Raw genomic sequence first — 22,608 nt, forward strand, 5'->3', positions numbered from 1 at the left:
ACCAGGTCATTATTTTTATTTACTTATTTTGAAAATTTAGGATTACTTGTTTGATGCATGGAAAATATTTTTTTTTTCATTTTCCAAAACCTTAATAGTTATTTGGTTCAAGGAATCTTTGTAGATTCATAAGAATCTTCACAAATCCCCACAAATGTGAATTAAATAATTTTTTAATGTTCATGTTAGGGTCATGTTGAGAATCTTATTTGATACGTATTTAAGGTTTTTTAGTAATTTATTATGCTCACAAAATATTCTTTTATTTTTAATAATCCAAATTCTCTTGTGAAATGAGCTTATATTCACACCTAGCTAGGGACAAATTAGTATGACTTATTCTAATATCAAAGACAAATTAGTATTTTTTTTTAATAAAACATATACACATGCTCACACATGAACCCCATTACATTGGGTAATAAACAGTGCATGTGGATTTTATAAGTATTTAATAGTCCTAAATTTGTCGAAACAAATTATTCATGATTGTACAAAGTGACAAAAAAAGAATTTATGTAGTCAACTCTAACTAGTGGGATTTAAGGCTTTATTTTGTTATTATTGTAAGTTTTTATGAAGTTATTAAGGATGTATGGAACTAGCATAACCTTCACTTTCAAAGCCCATTGTATTCCTAAAACTATTTGCATTTTTATATAGCAAAATATTTTCTTAATGAATCATTCCTATATAGCAAAATTCTACTCTATACATCACAACTATTTATTTGATGCGCAAATTTATTTGTTAAATTTTATCATTAAAAGTGCATAAAATTCACCATACAAACAGTCACGTGTACTTGCACTGTTTGTTGCACATTAAAAAATACATTATAATTGCAGCACACCATTAAGATCATACTCACCAAACTATTGAAGCCTAACAGGGAACTGAAATATTATGCAACTCTTAACAGATGTTCGGGTAGAAACCATTGACGGTCATTCCTCCATCAACACAAATAACTTGCCCAGTAATATAGGAAGCAGCAGGCAAGCAAAGGAATGCCACCAGTGATGAAACTTCCTCTGGTTCACCAGGCCGCCGAAGAGGAGTTCTGGATACTACAGCCTCCAAGAACTCTTTGTTCCCAAGCGCCTACATGAGAGAAATAAATAATTTGAGTTGGGATTGAACTTTGGAAGTTCATCTGTAAATTGAATCTGGAAAGTTTAAATATCCAAATCCAGAATCTGGTTAATCCAAATGAAACTTGGGAATTCAACCTTGAGCGAAAAAAGAAGTGAATCTTTTCACATGATTTGAAATATTCACTCAAATACTATTGCAATCTCACATGGTCTCGGGGATGCAAAATTACACAATTTATGTGATGTAGAAAGTCCAAGATAGAATGTACGATGTTGTTGGGGGGGGGGGGGGTAAACCTGGAGCAATAATCACACGCGAAGAAAAATAAAACACATCCACACTGGAACACCGGATTTACGTGGTTCGGTCGAATCGACCTACGTCCACGGGAGCATACCACTGCACTATACTGGAGAAAAAATACAAGGAGGAGCTACTGCTCAACTCTCTCTGTCTCTCTCTCTCTCTTACTGCAACTCTCTGCACACACTCTCACTTCACGCAGCTTACACTGCTCAACACACACTGCACACAACACACTCACACCTCTCTCTGCACACTGCACAACTCCACACAGCTACACACAACACACTCACACCTCTCTCTCTGCACACTGCACAACTCCACACAGCTACACACAACACACACATGCACTGCACACACAACAAGCCCATATATACACAAGGGAGAGCAAAGAATTCAAAGGGCGGTAGCTAAATGTCAGCATAGCTGGCAGAGTAGGTGGAGGGCTACTGGTTTTCATTTCAACATAAGCTGCATGGGGAGGTGCTGCTGCGAACGGTTCCACACCAGCAATCCCAACATATGATTTGCCACATCAGACTCTAAGACATTTGACAAACATTTAAAAATAGGTACAGTTAAATATTATCCCAAGAAGAACGATATTAAAGTCAGAAGATAAACATTTTTAACATGGAAGACATATCACAGCACAATTCAAGGTAATGCAAATGTGACAACCCAATTTTCATACCATTTTTTTTATAATAATAATTAAATCATACACATCAAACATCACATCGGCCATGTCAACAACTCTAATGCCACTCACATGATCCGATCCGCATTGGGTACCGGGTAAACAGATATTATATTTATGTTAACCTAACAGCGAAAGACATAATGTACATACTATCTAGAATACAATATCAAAGTATCAATATCCATATACATATATTTCTATCTTATACCCAAAAACAATACAATCCTAGGGGAATCACACCTCCTTTAGTCCAAAAACACACCCTATATATCAGGGTCTCAACCCCCCACTAACACGGAGCTCTATCACTTGGTCTGTCTATGTTCCCTAAAAAGTTTAGATAGTTTAGGTGAGACACATTTCAGTAATACGAAATAAATTTTTTACAGTGTGTGGCAATATGAGTTCAGTTATAACACATTTTACTTTTCAAATTATCAATTCATCTGAAAAAATACGCTGATATATATGCTCATAATCATATAATTATAAAACATAAGCTTTTATAAGCTTTAAAACCATTTCTCAAGTTCATTTATATACAACTCATATTTATTAGCAAAATTTCTGAGGATAAAGGAGATTGCACGTCCATACATGCAGCTCTCCTCTGCTCTGATATCGTTTGTAACCTTACTCGATTAACTCGGATTCGGCTACAACTAATACTCATCAGGGCACTCACCTTACTTAGTAAACCCTCAGGCAGAGAGTTTTACTTCGCCTCAATTATTTACATTATTAACTCACACATATCCATTTTTCAATTTCATCATTCTTTATTTCTCATTTCCATTATTCCTTTCATTTCTCAATTTCATCATTCTTTCACTTTCTATTTCCATTTTCATTTCACTTTCAGCACATGAGTATCATTAGTACCCAATACCAATATCGGGTCTATAACTATTGACTGCCCTGAGTATCTCTTTTCCACGCCATGTTTCCCCCCATTGTCAGAGTTGTACGGTCTGAAGGTTGGATCTAACCGCGATTGGCCGACCCAGATAGATCAAAGTATCCTATCATATATCCCGCGTCTGTAGTACGACTGGCCAGCTTATAGCCCTGATCCGGACTCGAGGGGTACAATAACTCTACTAAAGCACAGTCGATTGCCATGTCACACGCTCCAAGAGTTCGTGTGGTTGCACTATCACCACTAGCAACGGTACGGTGTTCAATATGACAACCCATCATTAGGGTTTTCATAAACATCTGTCAAGGTTATTATTATCACATACCCGCAATCATTATGCGATATTGACATTTCATCATTTACATTTCAATGATCCTATTGTAACTTTCGCACTTTGTAATGTTCACATTTCCCAAAATTTACAATCAGTATTCTCAATTTAATCATCACATTGCAATTTCCATATTACAATATTTACGTTGCCTTATTCACCCTTCTTTATTCACCTTTCAATATTCACAATTAATCTCTTATCACTCTATTTTAATTTCTCTCAATAAAAATATTCTCATCATTTCTTGTGCACATTTCATCATCTCATAATAGTATATATCATGTTTCACGTATTTCAACATTTCTCAATAAAACATATCTTCATTTCATAATCATTTTCCCGTAAACATATCAATGTTTCAAATATCAGTATTTATCAAGAAATACTCATTAATATTTATCACTTTTCATCACCTCTTGTATTTCAAAAACCAAAACACCACAATTCAATATAAATCATATGCCACACAACTTTATCTGATATTCATATTAATTTCAGGCAAAATATCATATACTCATTTTCACGTATTAACTAAAACATTAGTTCTCAAAATAACTGTAATAATTTATTCTCCTTCCCTGATTTCCTGAACTATGCCTGCAAAGATTCTGAAATTACACCCGCGATGCTCACCCGAATCTTGAATTCAATAACCCTAGTTCAACTTCAGAATGCCCAATATTCTAACATTTCCAAATCTACATTAATTAAATAACAATTAATCTCTAAATAACCCTCTTATCTTAGTTTTGGGGCTATGTCTAGGACAATCTCACGAGAAATCCGTTCCATTAATCATTTATAAATTCTCGTAGTGGTGTCCAATCGTCATTTTGACTTAAGACTTAAGAAAAATTGAGGTAAAAGTGAAAATTTATCTTATCCCAAGAGATATGCCTACGTCGCTCTTACGACAAACCCACGCCGATAGAAATGTCGGTGGCAGAGAATGGAGTCCAGTAGTATTTTTCGATTTTCGATCGGCACATATTTAGCCGAAAAAATTGAGGAGAGTGAGAAACAGGCAAAAACGAGTGGGAGAGAGTAAGAGACGAAGTGGGGGGCGTTCTGCTCAGGAATTCAATTCCTTCCTGAAGCCTCTGGGTTCAAGAAGGTTTATATATATATATATATATATATATATATATATATTATTTAATTCATAATAATAATTTAATAAATAAATAAATAAATAAATTTTAATTAATTAATTAATTAATTATTTTTTAAATCACTACATTCTCTTGTAATAATTATTTTTGAGGCATTACAGCAAACTCCTATAACATAGAATACTTGGTTAAAGATACAAATAACTTAAATTATAGTATTTTGAGCATTTAATTGGAAGAACGAGATTTTTAGAAAATTTCATTATTGAGCGTTATGACTGAAATCGGTTATCGGTATGCAAATATGCATATAGCTGCAAATCATCAATATGCAGGTGGAAAATTGAAATGATAATATCAATAATGCATTAAAAGTGGTACTTTATTAGAAGTTATGCAAGAATATGCGATAGAAAAACCACATCTTATCTTACTAGATGTGTTAAGATGGACAGAAGCAAGACGACTGCATCAGAAAAAAGAGTATGGGGTACAGGAGCACCACCAAGGGATGTCATATTAATGGCTGGATCTGCTAAAGCAGTGCCGAACCCATATCATGGGGCAAACACCAAAGCACACTTCTCAGTGTGGATCAACTGCTAACATGACATTCTATGATAAGTGAGCTTCAAATCTTTTGTGGAGGAATGGTTCCTTGCATATCCTTCTCTATCCAAATAACCGAACATAAACCATAGCAATCTAATTAGTCATTAGTTTTTGGGTCGGGAAAATTTTCACTTGTGAGTTTGTGTGACATGCATTACATCTATGAATGCATCAAATGACCTAGGGAAAATGATAAAGAAGTACAAATCATACTCAAACATTGTTAGACAATAGATGTACGATGTCAAACAATAAACATTTAAGAGGCTGTTTATACAACTATGAAAAATTAAAAACAAAATTTAATAACTTGTTTGGTTAATATTTTTAAAATTAAAACAAATTAAAAACTTGATTAAACAAATGCTCATTCTTGTCCTTGGATAAAAACACAAAAACAAAAACAAAATAAAATTATGATTAAATTAATAAAAATATAAATTAAAAACAGCACAAAAGACATTGACCTCTCCTAAGGTTTGACAAAATGACAAAGACCACCTAAGCTCTCAAAAATCCCATAGACCTCCTTTGAGCTCTCAAAAGTCCTATAGACTTCCCTTGACATTTGATTTTTGGATACTTTCACCCCTCAAGAGGTATCTGAGACTTTCAAGACCTTAGGAAAGGTCTTTAGGATTTCTAAAACTTTAAAGAGAGTCTTTGTCTTTTGACCCAACATCAAGGTAGGTCAATATTTTTTATCCCCCTAAAAATATCATAATAAAAAAAATAACTTATCATAATTATTTTACTTAAATATTATGTTTCAAAACTCACTTTTCTAGTGCTACAAGAACAATCATATACCACATGACAACTGAAAAATATTTAAAATAATTTAAAATAACTTATGATTCCCCCCCCCCCTCCCCAAATTTTATAATTTTATGGATATTTTTATTTTAATTATATTTTAAATTCATATTAAGACTTGGTTTGTTGTTTTGTTGTATGATTATTTTATTGTATTTTTAATTAAAATTGTGTATAAAATGAATGGATTAATCCACAAAAGTTAATTTTTGAAAACACTTGAAAACCACAAATCTAATTCTTAGTTTTTCTCAAAAATAGTTAAAAATCAACAATAAAAATAGAAACTAGCAACATGAACAAGCTTGTTGTCATAATATGTCATGGCACAGAAACAAAAAACATAAATGATAGCACACAATCCCTAAATTTCTTTATCAAAAAAAAAAAAAAAAAACCTGAAACACCAATAAGAAAATACCAAGTTCTTGCACATTTTGTTTAAAAGAGAAAATAATTCAATAGAAGGTGCATGCAGTGCATGCGCACGCACTTGAATCAAACATTTTAATATTGATGCAAAACCTAAATGGTGGGCATTTTCTTCAATGATTACCTAGATAAATATTGCATGCGTATGTTCAAAAAGAAAATGCTCTCATATAACTAGACCTTATGAGATTTTTTTTTTTTATAAAAAAATGCGTCATAATTTAAGTAATTTGAAAACCCATAGGCAAGATAAAAGAATATTACATCTTCTACGAGCGAGGTTTTAATATACCAGGGTGCAACACAATTGCTCCTGATATTATCTTTTGCCCACTCACAAGCCAAATTCTTTGTTAGTTGATTCATTGCACCTGAGATTCACAAAAATGAAGACAAAATCTTTCAAATTTTCAACACTTACGATGTTCCACACTCATACCAATGTAGTGAGGATGCCAAGTCACAACATTTTGGTTACCTTTGCTTGCTGCATAAATGGATCCTGTACCCAAACTCACCACGCCTGCAACAGATGAAATGAACACAATGTTTCCTAATCCTGATGCTTTTAGAAGTGGATGTGTAAGTTGGCACATATGGAAAGCAGACTCTAAGTTGGTAGTCATGATTTTTGAGTATTCTTCGGCAGTGTACCCAACAGTTGGTTTCCTGAAGTTTGTCCCGGCATTGTTTATCTGGATACAAAAGATCGTGCAAAATAATTCTCTCAAAGATAAGGAAATTGAGAATGAATAGGTACTTATCCCCTTAGACAGACAGGAACTAAAATGCATTAGAATTCATGTCTAACATTTAAAGAAAGGTCATCTCAAGCTGAGAATTTCTATATCATCATTGATGTAAATAAATGATGATAAGAAGCTATTTGACAAGGTACAGGTTAAGATTAAGAAAACTGATTGCATGTAAGCTCCCTTTAAAAGATTAGATGAAAAGTTCCATGCCGAGCTTCAAATTACATGGCAATGCAGATTGCAGAGTGTCTGTAGTGTTTTGAGTTGCAGTGACACAAGAAACAACAGTACAAATTACTTACGTGTTCCCCAAATTCTCTCACTCCTGTCTCTACCATGCCTTGCGCCAATGGACAATGGTTGTGGCCATTTTTGATTTCATGAGGAAATCAAATCATATTTTTGGCACACAGCCCAATACTGCATGCTGTAAAAGCTTGATTATTGTCTAATATGGCAAGCAAGAAATTTTTGCCTGACTTATTGAAGCATCTGTTGGGCTTTTGTGGAGCCTAGTTGTGTTTTAATTTGGATGACGACCCAACCTCTATTTAATTAGAGATTTCTATCTTAAAACTTAGTCCATGGAGTGAAGGGGGCAACGCCCCCCCCCCCCCCGAGAAAATTTTGGAGCCCATTCAGAATGGAACCCTAGGCGCAACATATAAAAATGATTGCTTTCGGGTGATTAGGGTTGGCGTGGTTGTACCTGCGAGAGAGCGAGAGGGAGAGCATTGTATCGCTGCACTCTCTATGTTTTCTTCCTGATAATATTGAAATCCTGCAACTCCGTGGACGTAGGCAAAATTGCCGAATCACGTAAATATTGTCTTGTGCGTGTGATTGATTTTTCTTTGACGTTATTTTTCTTCTATTTTGTTTCTCACAGGTTTCGGGAATTTGTTCTTTATTCCCAACAGCATCTTGGTTTTAGAACATGTGTTGAAAATTTTCAATTTGATGGCTGTTTATTTGAGTGCTTTAATCAAAATTTTACAAAGAAAAAGTTGGAAGCTGCCTCAGGGAGAATGGAGAATGCCAATTCCCATTAAATATTCTCAACATTACTTGAAACACTTAATTCATATATCTTAAACATAACACGTTTCAAGGGTTCTTCCAGCAAACGACTTTGGGTTTCCATTTTAAGTGCATCGAAGTATTTTAATCTTGAGAAGATCAAAAGTCATAAGTAAATTTCCACCCACCTTTTGCATTTCTCTATTTGAATCCCAAAATTGTTTTGAATGAGTAATAATTTCTATTATTTAAACCTGTTGAGTGTTGACACAATTTTTTTTTTTTTTTTGCATTATTACAAATTACTAAAACTTAAATCTTTGATTTAGTTGGCTGTGTCATTGTCCCAAACTCCTCCTATAGTTTTTCTTTTTATAAAAAACGAACGCACCCTATAAGTTATAATTTTACGCATCAATCTTTCAATACTGGTACGGGCCCAACTCCAAGCGCTTAAGAAAATCTATACATTAACGAATATTTAGATTTTGGAAGATCCCTCATCCTTTGGAAATGTTTAGTTCTAATTTGACTTAATACAACAAGAAGGACTGAATCCTTTTCCCCCATTCTGAATTATCTAGGGCAATGACAGTATTCATGATAAAGAGCCAATCTGGCTTCCAAAAATACATTTGAAATAAAAGGCTTGGGGGAAAAACTGAGAGACAAACCGAAATGACATTGGATGACTTACAAGGATGTTAAGCTTGCCATTGAAAAGAGAAGAAACTTTCGCCGTGAGCTGCTCTCGATGGGCCGCAGACGACACATCGCAGACAGAGCCCGTGACGGTGAAACCTTTGGCCTCCCAGTCCCGCAGGCGCCGGTTGAGCTCATTTTCCTTCCGGGAACAAGTGTGCACGATGGCCCCCATTCCAGCCAGTTCCTCCACAATCGCATGACTGCGCTAAATGGTTGCGGAAATCACCAGAATAAGCAAAAATGGATAAGAGGATTCGATCCACAGAAATCCTAGTGACTAAACCCTAAAAAAGTTTGTATAGAGTGCAATCATCGAATTTACAGTAGAAATTTTAGAGAGAGAGAGACCCGATTCCGCGAGTGCCGCCGGTAACGAGAGCTGTCATGCCGTTGAGAGACCATCTAGAATCTCTGGAACTGCTATGTACTGATGCCATGAATGTGATGAAAAATCTTCTCTTCCTCCTCGCAATGTTCGTCGATTTCCGTCGTCTCCTATGTGCAAGTCCACATAATTGATATGCCACACCACCTCCGCTTCAACATTTTACTCCCTTCAGTCCCGTTTGAATATTGTCAAAAATATTTTTAAAAACAAAATTTTGACAAATTTTAATTTTTCATGTTTGGGAATAAAAAATGTAAAAAGAAAAATTGACAACTTGATTAACTAAATTTGTTATACAGATTATTGATATTAAAATTTTTTCAAATAAAATTTTATTTTTAGTAATATTTAATATAAAAAGAAACATTAATTTTAATTTTTATATTAAGAAAAAAATAGAAAATATCAAAGAATTTATATTTTTATATTTGATTATAAAAAGAAAATGAGAAAAAAATAAAAAACAAACCTAAAAAAATATTTAAATTTATATATCATTAATATTTAATTTTTTTAATTTTTAATCATACAAAAATAAGTTTTTATTTTAAATAAAATTTAGTATAAAAATACAGTAAAAAAGAGATTTTTTTTTAAAGGAACTTAAAGAGGAGGTTTAATTTGACAAAAGTAAGATGTTTAAAATGTAGAATGTTTGTTTTAAAAAATTATAAAATTTAAAGGATAATTTAGTTTGTGAAAAATAATTTTTTATTTTCTAAATAATCATAAAATCAATTAATCTTTCAGTTTTTAAAAATTTGCATTGAAAACTAACAAAATACTGGGTTTGTTTATTTGCCAAAAAAATATTTTAACTTTTCATTTTCAGATTTCAAATTAATCATAAATTACACCTTATTTTTACAATTTATAAAAGTAATAAATAAAAATTAGAACAACTTCATTAAGGATTTTTAAATCAAAAAAGTTTGTTTCAAGAAAATAAAAAGAAAGTCATTTTCAATTGAACTTTCTCTTAAATACCGTTAAAAATAAAAATTTATTTTAATATAATTAAAAGTTAATCAGAATCAAATATTAATTACATGTAAAATTAAATCTTCACTAATTAATACAACGAAAATATTTATTTTTTCTCACTAACCTTCATAATCAAACATAAAAAAGAAACTTTTCCAAATGAGCCTAAATTTTCTCGTAATTGGATTTCTTTCTGTGTCTCTGTTTTTTAAACTATAAATTTGGAACAGCCCTCAAAATTTTTCTTCTTTCTAGATTAAAAACTATAAAACAAAAAAAATATATTGATAATTTGTCAATACATGCTATAGCATACACTATAGAGGGATCCGCTCGATTCATGGGTTCATGGACTGAGATACACGCCATAGGCAAACAGTTTCAAAGCCTTAACACATACTGGGGTAGAAACCATTGACGGTCAATCCCCCATCAACACAAATAACTTGCCCAGTAATATAAGAAGCAGCAGGGAGGCAAAGGAATGCCACCAGGGATGACACTTCCTCCGGTTCTCCAGGTCGCCTGAGGGGAGTTCGGGATATTATGCCTTCCAACATCTCTTTGTTACCAAGCGCCTACAAGGGAAGCAAAGAGACCAAAAAAAAATAATAAATAAATAAATGGATTTGAACCATGGAAGTTCATCTGTGGATTGAAAAACAATAATTGAGAAGTCTACAAATATCCAAATCTGGAAATGAGTCCTCTCTCTCATGAGTCATGATCTCAATGATTTGAAAACCACAGAATTTATGTACATGCACTTGCACTGTTGGAATATTTTAACCATTCATTAATTCTTTTTTAAGTAAAATTCTACTTGCATGTTTGTTTTGACATCAAAAAATTGAGTACATGATAAGGGGCTTATATATGTGGATGGCCCAAAAACAAATGTCTTAAAACTTTTGGGTCAAATTGCTTCTTACCCATATATATACATATATATATATATATATATATATATATATATCAAGTCCACACAATGTCCCATATATATTCATGCTAAAACATGAAAAATCGACAATGTATCAATACTAAAGAAATGGTGGGAACTTTCTTCAATGATTGCCCAAATATGCATTTCATATGTATGTTCAGAAAGAAAATGCCCTTCTGTTAGTCCGTAAGAGACAATTTAAGTAAACATAAGAAAGAACATTACATGTTCCACGAGTGGGGTTCTGATATACCAGGGTGCAACACAATTACTCCTGATGTTGTCTTTTGCCCATTCACAAGCTAAATTTTTTGTTAGTTGATTCATTGCACCTGGGATTGGCAAAAAATGAAGACAAACTCTTTTAAACTCTCAACACCAACAAATTTCCTACTTTCTGCTCATACCAATGCAGTGAAGACGCCAGATCTTAACATTTTAATTACCTTTGCTTGCTGCGTAAATGGATTCTGTACCAACACTCACCACACCCGCAACAGATGAAATGAACACAATGCTTCCCTTTCCAGATGTTTTCAGAAGTGGATGTGCAAGTTGGCAGAGATGAAAAGCAGAATCTAAGTTGGTGGTCATGATCTTTGAGTAGTCTTCAGCAGTGCACTCAATAGTTGGTTTTTTGAAGCTTGTACCAGCATTGTTTATCTACAGACAGAAAACTATGTAAACAACTCTTTCAAATATCAAAAGGGAAATTGAAAATCTCTCCAAAAATGATGCTTTCTAATTTTACAATATAAATGTCAGCAACTAAAAAAATTATGATCACATTCAACAGACAGGAACTAAAATGCATTGGAATTCATGTTTAACAATTAAACAATGGCCTTGATGTGAGCAATTTTGTATCATTAATGTAAATAAATAGCTAAAAAACGTTAGCAGCAAATACCAATATGCTTTACATATTTAATGATTAAATTTCTTGGGATAAGAAGCTATGATTCAAGAGGTTAACGAGCAATGATGAAAACAGTAAGATTAAGCAAACTGATTGCAGGTAGATTTCCTTTAAAAGATCAGACAAAAAGTTTCATGGTCAGCTTCAAATTATGTAGTAAGCAAAGTGTAATGGTTTGAGTTGGCGACAGGAAACAGCTGTGCACATATTCTTCCCAAAGTTTGCTGTCTCAGACTCCGCCTTTACTGGCAATGGAACACAATGATTGTTAGAATCTAGTGAGAACAAAATTTTTGAACAGAAAAGAGCTGTGCACGAATTCCATAGCTATGTTTTTTCACAAAGTTTTCTGTCCCAGACTCTGCCTCCATTCGCAATGAAATGCAAGGATTTTTTTGAAGCTAGTGAGAACAAAATTTTAAAACTTAAATAGTGATGCGTGTAGTACACCCACTCTCTCTCTCCTCTCTCCGAGGACACAAGCCTCAAGAAGGCCAAAAAAAGGGATAGTCCGAGTGGAGGATGGTTCCGCCCACTTATGTTGGGCTTTGGTGTCATGGGGAAGCCAAATCAGATTGTTGGTAGAGAGGCCTATATTATGTGCTGCTAATGGTTGATTGTTGCGCAAAATGGTAAGAAAATTTTGCCTGACTTATCAGTGCATCTATAATTTAGAACCTTAAGTGTTTGGTGTGTTGAAAATTTTAATTTGATGACTGGTTATTTGATTGCTTTAATCAAATTCCAAAGCAAAATGTCGGAGGCAGCCTCAGCTCTCAGGGAAAATGGAGAATGCCATAAATTGTCTTGATGTGGCTTGGAACGCTTAGATTATATGTATCTTAAACCTTCAAGGGTCATTCTAGCAAACGATTTTACCCTTCCATTAAGTGCATCAAAGTATTTAATCTTAAGATTAAGTGATTAACTCATAAATAAACTTCCACCAACCTCTGCATTTCTCTATGTTAAAATGTCAACCTAGAATATCTTTGTAAATAAAAAACAAATTAGGAAAGTGAGTTATTAGTGAGTAATTATGAGGGATTTGATTTCATTTAATAGGAAATTGTTTCCTTGATTAGAATAGGTTATTGTATTATATATTGGATTGTACGTAAGAACAAAATTATGAAAGAAATATTTTTTCCAATCTTTTCTTCTTTCATGGTATCAGAGCTAGGGTTTCTTAAACCCAGCTAAAACAATGGCTGACAGCAGAGACTCTATCTCTTCTGCAAACATCACCGGTGATTCAGAGGTTACGTCCGGTGGGAGTTCGAATGATAACACAGTTTTTCCATTTTCACTGGAAAAATTAAACGGAAAAAATTTCCGTGAATGGGCTTAGTTCATTAAACTAGTAATTGAGGGAAAATGAAAGCTTGGTTACCTTACTGGTGAGCGAAGGAAACCAGATCCATCCGACGCTGTCACTTTGCAAAGATGGAGGTCCGAAAATTCCATGGTCATGGCTTGGCTCGTCAATTCAATGCAACCATCAATCGGAAAAATTTATTTGTTTTTGCCGACGGCGAAGGAGGTCTAGGAAGCCGTACGTGAGACATAATCTGATGGCGAATTTTACTCTCAAATCTTCGACACCAAGACCTGATTGTGGCAGATGAGGCAAGGCGAGAGAGGGGTTACCGAGTATTTCATGGAGATGGGTCATCTCTAGCAAGAGCCCGATCTGAGCATCGATGATGAGTGGGAGTGCTCTGGCGATAGCATGCGATACCGAAGGAGGCTCAAAAACGAGAGGGTCTTCGAGTTTCTTGCCGGCTTGAATAGAGAGCTCGACGACGTGAGGGGACAAATCCTTGGCCGGCGCCCTCTCCCTTCAACCCGAGAAGTTTTCGCAGAGGTCAGGCGTGAGGAGATCAGGAGACGGGTAATGTTGCAACCCCAAAATGATTCCGCTGGGCTGGACCCGGCTGCACGTGGATCTGCCCAAAAATTAGATGGGCCGCACGCCGGGCCGGATGCTTCAGCCCTTACATTAAAAGGCCCAGGAGGACCTAGTCAACGGCCACAAAGAGGTAAAATGTGGTGTGAACATTGTCGAAAAACAGGTCATTCAAAAAATACCTGCTGGGAGATTCATGGAAAACAGGCAGACTGGAAACCGAGACAATACCACAAAAATCGTGGGTACCAGGCCAACACTAGCGGGTCAAATGAAAGATCACAAGGAGAGAACAATGATACCCCATCCTGCAGTGTATTCAGTCCTGAACAGTTGGATCAGTTATATAAGATGTTTTCATCAATGCAAACATCGGGTCAGTCTTCCTCTGGTTCTCTGGCTCATCAAGGTAATCATCTGACAGCTTTAAAAACCACATCTTGTTACAAATGCCCTTGGATAATTGATTCGGGTGCGTCCGATCATATGACTGGGTCATATCAATATTTTTCATCCTACTCCCCATATGTCGGGAATTTGAAGCTAAAAATTGCAGATGGATCTCTCTCACCAGTTGTTGGAAAAGGAAGTATTCGCATATCTAATTCCTTAACTTTACAATCAGTCTTACATGTCCCCAAGTTATCCTATCTGTTATCTATCAGTTAGTTAACAAAAGACTCAAATTGTTCAGTTAAATTTGTTTCCTCCCATTGTGTTTTTCAGGACCTATCATCGGGAAAGACGATTGGCACTGCTAAAGCGTATGAGGGACTCTACTACTTTGAGGAGGCAAGTTTGAGTGAATTATGTAATACTGCAATTTGTGATTTTGCACCTACTTCTAAAAATAGTGAACTTTTGTTATGATTCACGGATGGGTCATCTCAATTTTCAATATTTAAAACGTCTGTTTCCTTCTCTTTGTTCAAATAAAATGGCTTCTGAATTTCAATGTGAAGTATGTGAGCTTGCTAAACATCGTCTTACTTCGTTTCCATCATCCATATGCAAACCATCTCGCCTATTTGCTATGTTTCACAGTGATGTATGGGGTTCCTCACGTTCCCTAAATCGCACCAATACAAAATGGTTTGTGACCTTTATTGATGACCATACTCGTCTTTATTGGGTCTACTTACTGAAAGACAAAACTGAAGTCCGTTCCATTTTTATCAATTTTCATTTCATGATTCATACACAGTTTCAGACTCATATTCAAATCCTACGTACTGATAATGGTACAGAATATTTCAATACCATCCTGGGAACTTATCTTCAAGATCATGGGATTGTTCATCAAAGTTCTTGTATGGATACCCCTCAACAAAATGGGGTTGCTGAACGAAAAAATAGACATATACTTGAAGTCGCCCGGGCTTTAATGTTTACTACCCACATGAAACATTATTTTTGGGGCTATGCCATCTTAACAACCACACATCTCATTAATCGAATGTCAAGTCAAGTACTCTCATTTGTCACTCCTCTACAGAAATTTCAGGAAAACTTTCCTAACTCTCGACTCCCTTCCAGTCTCCCACTGAAAATTTTTGGCTGTACTGCGTTTGTTCATGTCCATGCACACCACTGCGATAAATTGGATCCTCATGCCATTAAATGTGTTTTCATTGGTTGTTCACCTACCCAAAAAGGATACAAATGCTATGACCCGGTCTCCAAACGACTGTTCGTTAGTCTTGATGTCACCTTTTTTGAAACCACTCCTTATTTCTCAAAACCCTCTCTTCAGGGGGAGAAATGGAGGAGTGAAGATCGGTTCTTTGATCCTTTTACTATTGAATATGCGGTTACTCCAGTTACTTCATTCCCTGGCCCGTCTATTGAGTCTTCCATTACAGTACTTCCTGATCTGCCAAACACAATTGAACACTTACCCTCAGGGGGAGATGCAGGAGAACAAAATAACGCAGACATACTGGTTTACTCAAGAAAGCCGAAAACAAAGGAGAAGGAGAACCTCATATCTAAAGCACCAATAGCGTTGGACCCGGTGATGGCTCTGAATAATCATGATCTGGTAATTGAGTCTTCTTCTGACAATTCTGCACCTAATGATATCAATCTACCTATTGCAATCAGAAAACAAACCAGGTCATGTACTCAATATCCTTGGTCGAAATACATGTCTTATAAAAGCTTGTCTACAGGATATCGTGCATTTGTCTTTAATCTAGACAGGACGAAAGTACCAAAAAACATTCAGGAAGCTCTAGAAATACCAGAATGGAGAGAGGTAGTCTAGGAAGAAATGCGAGCCCTAGAAAAAAATGGAACTTGGAAGTTGACAGATCTACCGAAAGGGAAGAAGCCAATAGGTTGTAAATGAGTTTTCATAGTAAAATGTAAATCTGATGGAACAGTTGAAAGATATAAAGCCAGACTTGCTGCAAAAGGCTTTACACAGACCTACGGCATTGACTATACTGAGACATTTGCACCAGTGGCAAACTTAAATACAGTTCGGGTTCTCTTGTCCCTGGCAGCCAATTTAGATTGGCCACTACAACAACTTGATATCAAAAATGGCTTCTTAAATGGAGAATTAGAAGAGGAAGTTTACACGACTATACCACTAGGATTCAGTAGAACAGGTGAAGAAGACATAGTGTGTAAACTAAAGAAATCGTTATATGGCCTCAAACAATCTCCAAAAGCGTGGTTTGACAGATTCGCAAAGGTACTAAAGAATCAAGGGTATCGACAAGGGCAATCAGACCATACACTATTCTTCCAACAATCTGAAGGAGGTAAGAAAACAATTCTAATAGTGTATGTTGATGATATAATTCTTACTGGTGATGATACTGTAGAAATGGAGAGATTGAAGAAGGTTCTGGCTACTAAATTTGAAGTTAAAGACTTGGGACAGATGCGGTATTTCTTGGGCATGGAAGTGGCAAGAACAAAAAAGGGGATAAGTGTTTCTCAATGAAAGTATGTTACTGATCTCCTAGTTGAAACTGGCATGCTAGGGTGCAAAGCCATCGAAACCCCGATAGAAACAGCAAAGAGGGTTGAAGATTGTGGAAAACCAGTAGAAAAGGAGAGGTATCAGAAATTGGTTGGCAAACTGATCTACCTATCACATACTAGACCAGATATTGCATTTGCAGTTAGTGTAGTAAGTCAACACATGCACTCACCAAAGGAAGTTCACTTCGATGCCGTATACAAGATCCTTAGATACCTCAAGGGATCCCCAGGAAGAGGACTCTTCTTCAAGAAATGTGAGAGCAAGGAAATAGAGATCTTTACAGATGCAGATTGGGCAGGATCAGTGAAAGATAGAAGGTCCACCACAGGATATTGTACATTCGTTTGGAGAAATCTCGTGACTTGGAGAAGCAAAAAACAGAACGTGGTGGCTCGTAGTAGTGTAGAAGCTGAATTCAGGGCAATCGCTCAAGGGATTTGTGAAGGATTGTGGTTACGAAAACTATTGGAGGAATTACGGGTACCGGTGTACCTTCCTATCAAACCCTACAGTGACAATAAGGCCACTATTAGCATCTCTCTTAATCCAGTCCAACATGACAGGACTAAACATGTGAAGGTAGATAGACACTTCATCAAAGAAAAAATTGAAGAAGGAATTATATGTATGACTTATGTACCAATCAAGGAACAAACTGCAGATATTCTCACCAAAGGCTTGGGACGACAGAATTTTGATGATCTTATTAACAAGTTGGAGATGATTATTATTTATGATCCAACTTGAGGGGGAGTGTTAAAATGTCAACCTAGAATATCTTTGTAAATAAAAAACAAATTAGGAAAGTGAGTAATTAGTGAGTAATTATGGGGGATTTGATTTCATTTAATAGGAAATTGTTTCCTTGATTAGAATAGGTTATTGTATTATATATTGGATTGTACGTAAGAACAAAATTATGAAAGAAATATTTTTTCTAATCTTTTCTTCTTTCACTCTACAAACTAATAAAATTTTTAATCCTTGATCTAGTCGGTTTGCGTCATAGCCAAACATTCCCTGTAAAGCAACAAATATTTAGATTTTTTGTACTTTGAAAATGCTTGGTTCTAACAACGAGGATGACGACAACAACAACAACAGAGACTAAAGTTCTCCTAGGAGGAGCCAATTATGTACATCTTTTTCTACAATTCTGCCTGATCTAAGGCAACATCCTCTGGGAACTAATTCTAATTTGGTGTAGTGAGAAAAAAAAAAAACGAACAACAAAGAGTAATGAAGTTATACATGATAAAGAAACAATATAGCTTCTCGACTAGAGTATTAATGCAAAGAAGGCAGAAATTGAGAGAGCCCAAAATGAGAATGTGGGTGACATACTAGGATGTTAAACTCGCCATTGAAAACAGAAGAGACCTTCGCCATGAGCTGCTCTCGATGAGTTGGAGACGACACATCGCAGACGGAACCCGTGACGGTGAAACCCTTGGCCTCCCACTCTCGCAGGCGTTGGTTGAGCTCCTCTTCATTCCGGGAGCACGTGTGCACGACGGCCCCCATTCCAGCCAGTTCCTCAACAATCGCACACCTGCGCTAAACCATCGAAAACGGTTAAGTGGATTCGATCGATCTACAGAAACCCCAAGTGATTAAACCCTTAAAAGTTCGAGAGTACAATCATCGAATTTACAGTAAAAAAGATCCATTTAAGAGAAAGAGAGACCCGATTCCGCGAGTACCGCCGGTGACGAGAGCGGTCATGCCGTGGAGAGACCATCTGGAATCTCTGGAACTGCTCTGTGTGGGTGCCATGAATATGACAAGGCTATCTTCTTTTCCCGGCTCTGTGTTCCTCCGCAATTTACATGTTTACGGTCTTTGAAGGTGGCCGTAGGGGACAGGGGTGGGAGAGGAGAGGCCCAGATGGGTCGTCGAGCAGCACATGGGCTTCCTTTTCCTTTTTTTTTTTTTTTTTTCTATTTACTTGTGTGGGTTGGACCCCAGATGTCACGTGTTAACCTCATGAGGCGGCACCTGGTGAGAGACATCAAGATTCCCTTCTTTTTTTTTAAAAAAGGTGGATGACGCAGGTGATGTAAAAAAATCACTAACTTGGGTCAAGAGGGATGATGGTAAACCAATCGTTGAGAGAAAATACAATCCATGGCTAGAATTGTGCCACATAATGAGGTGAATCGTTGAGAGAAAATACAATCCATGGCTAGAATTGTGCCACATAATGAGGTGACGTCACCTCAGCCATGCAATTATGGTGGTGTCATGTGTCACCGTCGTATATTGTCACATGTACCACTTTAATTTATTTTTTTTTTAAAATTTAGTATATATATATATATATTATTTATATATTTTTCTTTTGTTTTCTCTCCAAATTCTATCGAACCCTCTTTTTCTTCTGCTCTCTTCTCACTTTCAATCTACCTCTATCTCTCTCTCTCTCTCTCTCTCTCACACACACACACACACACGCCTCTGCCATGGTCACCGTCGCCTCTAATGGTCACCACCATCCTAGCAGAGCCCAAAGGTAGGCCCCCTTTGAGCTCGATCTCTACCTCCCCTCTCACTGTCAGATCCAAGATAGGATCCTTAGGTAACCTATAACGCCCCGACCCCCCACGTGGGTCTGGGGTGCTACTTTAGTAACGTCTGTATACTTGATACCATAATCATTAAACATAGATGTAACAGAAATAATGAAACATTTACCAAACATACATTACTAGAGTTCAAAGTCTTTTTATACATATAAGTTCCCAAACATCCATATTACAATCCGACCTAAAACTGGACAACTAGTTCGGTCCATACAACCATAATACATTCATTAACTTACAATATAACTTACATACACCTGACATCATACAGATCTTCCCAAAAAGACTATTCTAACTTTTACCTCCCCTAACACTGCTAAGCACGCTATTTGTTATTTCTTGAAAAGATAATTTGTATATTGGGGTGAGACATTTCTTAGTAAGGGTGATCAAGTTAATATCAGTGTGTGCCCATGCATTAGTGTTTACAGAAAAACCTCCATTCTTCATATAACCGAAAATAACTGTCTTTACATCATACGTACTTATACGGTTGAAAATACTCGTTTCATCTTCCTGACATAAACAATTTATTAATCACATAACATTATTTACATAAATATACAGATATGCATAAAAAACACCTCCTGGTACTAACGCCATGTGTAAACCCCCGTGGTCAAGGTTGTGCTACCCGAAGGCTGAACTACGCCCAAGGTGATCAACCCAAAAAAAGTCAACATACATCTGCGTCATAACTCCGACTACGCAGGCATCCACAACTTACTTGTGTGACTCGATCGCCCTACCGTGTCCTAAAAGTTCAAGCTTCTAGGTATGGTACACCCTCTACCGAAGCTAATCGACATAGACCACCCACAACACTTTTGCAATACAATGTGGGTGCACATGATCACATACATAATTCCTAGCAACGGTACTGTGCTCATAACATAATGGTCCATCACGATTCCTAAAGCATATCGTGCAATTTAAGCAATAAAACCATATTTTATATTTATTTCATATAAAACCTGACATAGTACAAAACTCGGCCCTCGCAACCATCATACATATAAAACTCGGCCCTCGCGAACATCGTATAAATCTCCCTTGCGTTTTCATAAACAGTTCTAGTATTTCACAGACATTCATAAATCTTCTGCGTTCTCTACAAATCTGTCGGAGTGGATCGTTGGAGAAGGCAATTTGGAAATCATCCCTAAGTTGGGGTAAGGCTTTTTAAGCCAAATTTGAAATTTTGATAGTTGAGAAAAGTGTTATACACGTTGAAATATTAAAGTTTAATACTGGAAGTTTTCGTTTCCAAGGATGTTGATTAGGAAGTTGAGAATCATCCCTAAGTTGAGGTAAGACTTTTTAAACCGAATTTGACTTAGTGGTAGTTATAGAAAATGTTGTACATACGAAAATACTAAACTTTAATTATGCGAGTTTTCATTTTCAGGGTGTTGAGTTGAGAACCCTGCAGGTGCAGGGGAAATTTTATTAGGGATATTTCAGGAATCAAGGGGATAAACTAAGTTAGTTTTGTTTTGAGAAAATGTATGTATATATATATATTTAGCATCTGATTTGCGAAAAATGTATATATATTTATATATATATATTTTATATTTACAAAATACTGTGAAAATGATCGTATGATTGAATATGTGAAAATCCGTTTGTGTGGTAGGAGTATAAAATGTATGAAAAACTATTTTTTCGGAATGTGATTATGGCACGGGTTTTTATGATGGGAAAATCGGCATACGGGCTGAGATATTTTTATATGTATATGTGATTTGCCGGCGTATGGGCCGTGCTTTGTGGATGAGATTTGCCAGCGTACGGGCTGTGCTATGTGATTTGCTGGCGTACGGGCCAAACTATGTGATTTGCCAACGTACAGGTTGTGCTATGTGATTTTCCGGCATACGAGCTGAACTATGTGATTTGCTGGCGTACGAGCCGAACTATGATAAAATGTGTAATTCCGGAGTACGGGCCAATGATTTTCGTGAAATATGTATATGTGAAAAATGATATGATTGATTTGATAATTATTGATATGAGATATCCATGTATCACGATTTTTAGTATATGTATATGATATCAGAACCTGGTTGGCTTGGTTTAAGCTAGCACTTGCACAGTACCATTGCTATGTGTCCATGGTCCTCGTGATCATAATATCTCTGTTAACGCCGCTGTATGGAGTGGTGTGAGATTGGATGGTCGATGTGGTTATTTTTAAGAAGTGTGCTGTTATCTCCCCTGGTGTACGGACCAGTCTGGGTAGACCCATCGGACCTACAGACTACTATTTGACTTGACAGTGGTCGGCCAACCATTGTCAGGTCCCGCCTTCGAGCTACACAACCCAGTTATGTGAGGGTAATACATGACAACTGTCAACTAACCTACCAGGATTGTTTTATGTTATTATTATTATGAGATGAGATATGTTATGAAAATGCAGTATGTTCTGCCATGTTTTGATTTATATATAAGTTTTCCCAGATTTGATAAACAGTACTGAACATGTTATGTATGATATATGTTGAACACAAAATACTCATGTTGTCACACACTAGTATTAGTTTATTTCTCTTACTGAGAGATGTCTCACCCCTAAATTTTACAAACTTTTCAGGAGCCCCCGATAGGTGAGTGGGAAAAGCCCCGCTGACCTAGTGCTGGATATTTGCCCTTTTTGAAGGGTAAGATTTTTTTTGTAGGAACAGTTAGATTTTGTGGAAAATGTCCCTAGATATGATTTTTGGGATGTATATACTGGGATACGGTAATTGTAGTAACTTTGGTGTTGTAATACACATTGTGATATATGATATGATGGTATGTATATGATTATACATTTTCTGCTGCGTAGGCTTCTACTGTATGTTCTGATGTATTCCTAGTACCCACGGGTCCAGGTGGATTGTGATCTGCTGAGCTGGAATGCGAGATGTGTAGTATTGATTTTATGATGATATTATTATAAATATATATATATATATATATATATATATATATATATATATGGAAAATGAGAAGCTGTGACAGCTTGGTATCAGAGCCTAGGTTGCTAGGTTCTGTAGACTTAGAGTACAGTAGAGACAATACCAGA

At 36.0% G+C, this 22,608-nt stretch overlaps 2 protein-coding genes across 5 annotated transcripts; both read right to left on the reverse strand.

Annotated features, from left to right (window-relative positions):
• Positions 1-742: 742 nt before the first annotated feature.
• On the reverse strand, positions 743-10,319 carry LOC131165842 (tropinone reductase homolog At5g06060-like). Of its 3 annotated transcripts, none has more exons than XM_058123956.1 (5): positions 9,158-10,319; positions 8,802-9,009; positions 6,808-7,024; positions 6,594-6,700; positions 743-1,104 (listed from the first exon to the last, which is right to left on the reverse strand). In XM_058123956.1, the coding sequence occupies exons 1-5, from the start codon at positions 9,244-9,246 to the stop codon at positions 916-918; spliced, it is 810 nt and encodes a 269-aa protein (XP_057979939.1). In that variant the 5' UTR covers positions 9,247-10,319; the 3' UTR covers positions 743-915. The 3 variants fall into 3 exon arrangements, with proteins under 3 accessions (XP_057979939.1, XP_057979941.1, XP_057979942.1); XM_058123958.1 differs by lacking the exon at positions 743-1,104 and adding an exon at positions 4,819-5,141 and having other exon boundaries at positions 9,158-9,373; XM_058123959.1 differs by lacking the exon at positions 743-1,104 and adding an exon at positions 4,819-5,136 and having other exon boundaries at positions 9,158-9,363.
• A 126-nt stretch (positions 10,320-10,445) lies between these two features.
• LOC131165840 (tropinone reductase homolog At5g06060-like) lies at positions 10,446-18,895 on the reverse strand. Of its 2 annotated transcripts, none has more exons than XM_058123951.1 (5): positions 18,638-18,895; positions 18,295-18,502; positions 11,571-11,787; positions 11,350-11,456; positions 10,446-10,759 (listed from the first exon to the last, which is right to left on the reverse strand). In XM_058123951.1, the coding sequence occupies exons 1-5, from the start codon at positions 18,724-18,726 to the stop codon at positions 10,571-10,573; spliced, it is 810 nt and encodes a 269-aa protein (XP_057979934.1). In that variant the 5' UTR covers positions 18,727-18,895; the 3' UTR covers positions 10,446-10,570. The 2 variants fall into 2 exon arrangements, with proteins under 2 accessions (XP_057979934.1, XP_057979935.1); XM_058123952.1 differs by having other exon boundaries at positions 18,331-18,502; positions 18,638-18,872.
• Positions 18,896-22,608: the final 3,713 nt, after the last annotated feature.

Source organism: Malania oleifera, chromosome 10, assembly GCF_029873635.1.
Source record: "Malania oleifera isolate guangnan ecotype guangnan chromosome 10, ASM2987363v1, whole genome shotgun sequence".
NCBI lineage: Eukaryota > Viridiplantae > Streptophyta > Magnoliopsida > Santalales > Ximeniaceae > Malania > Malania oleifera.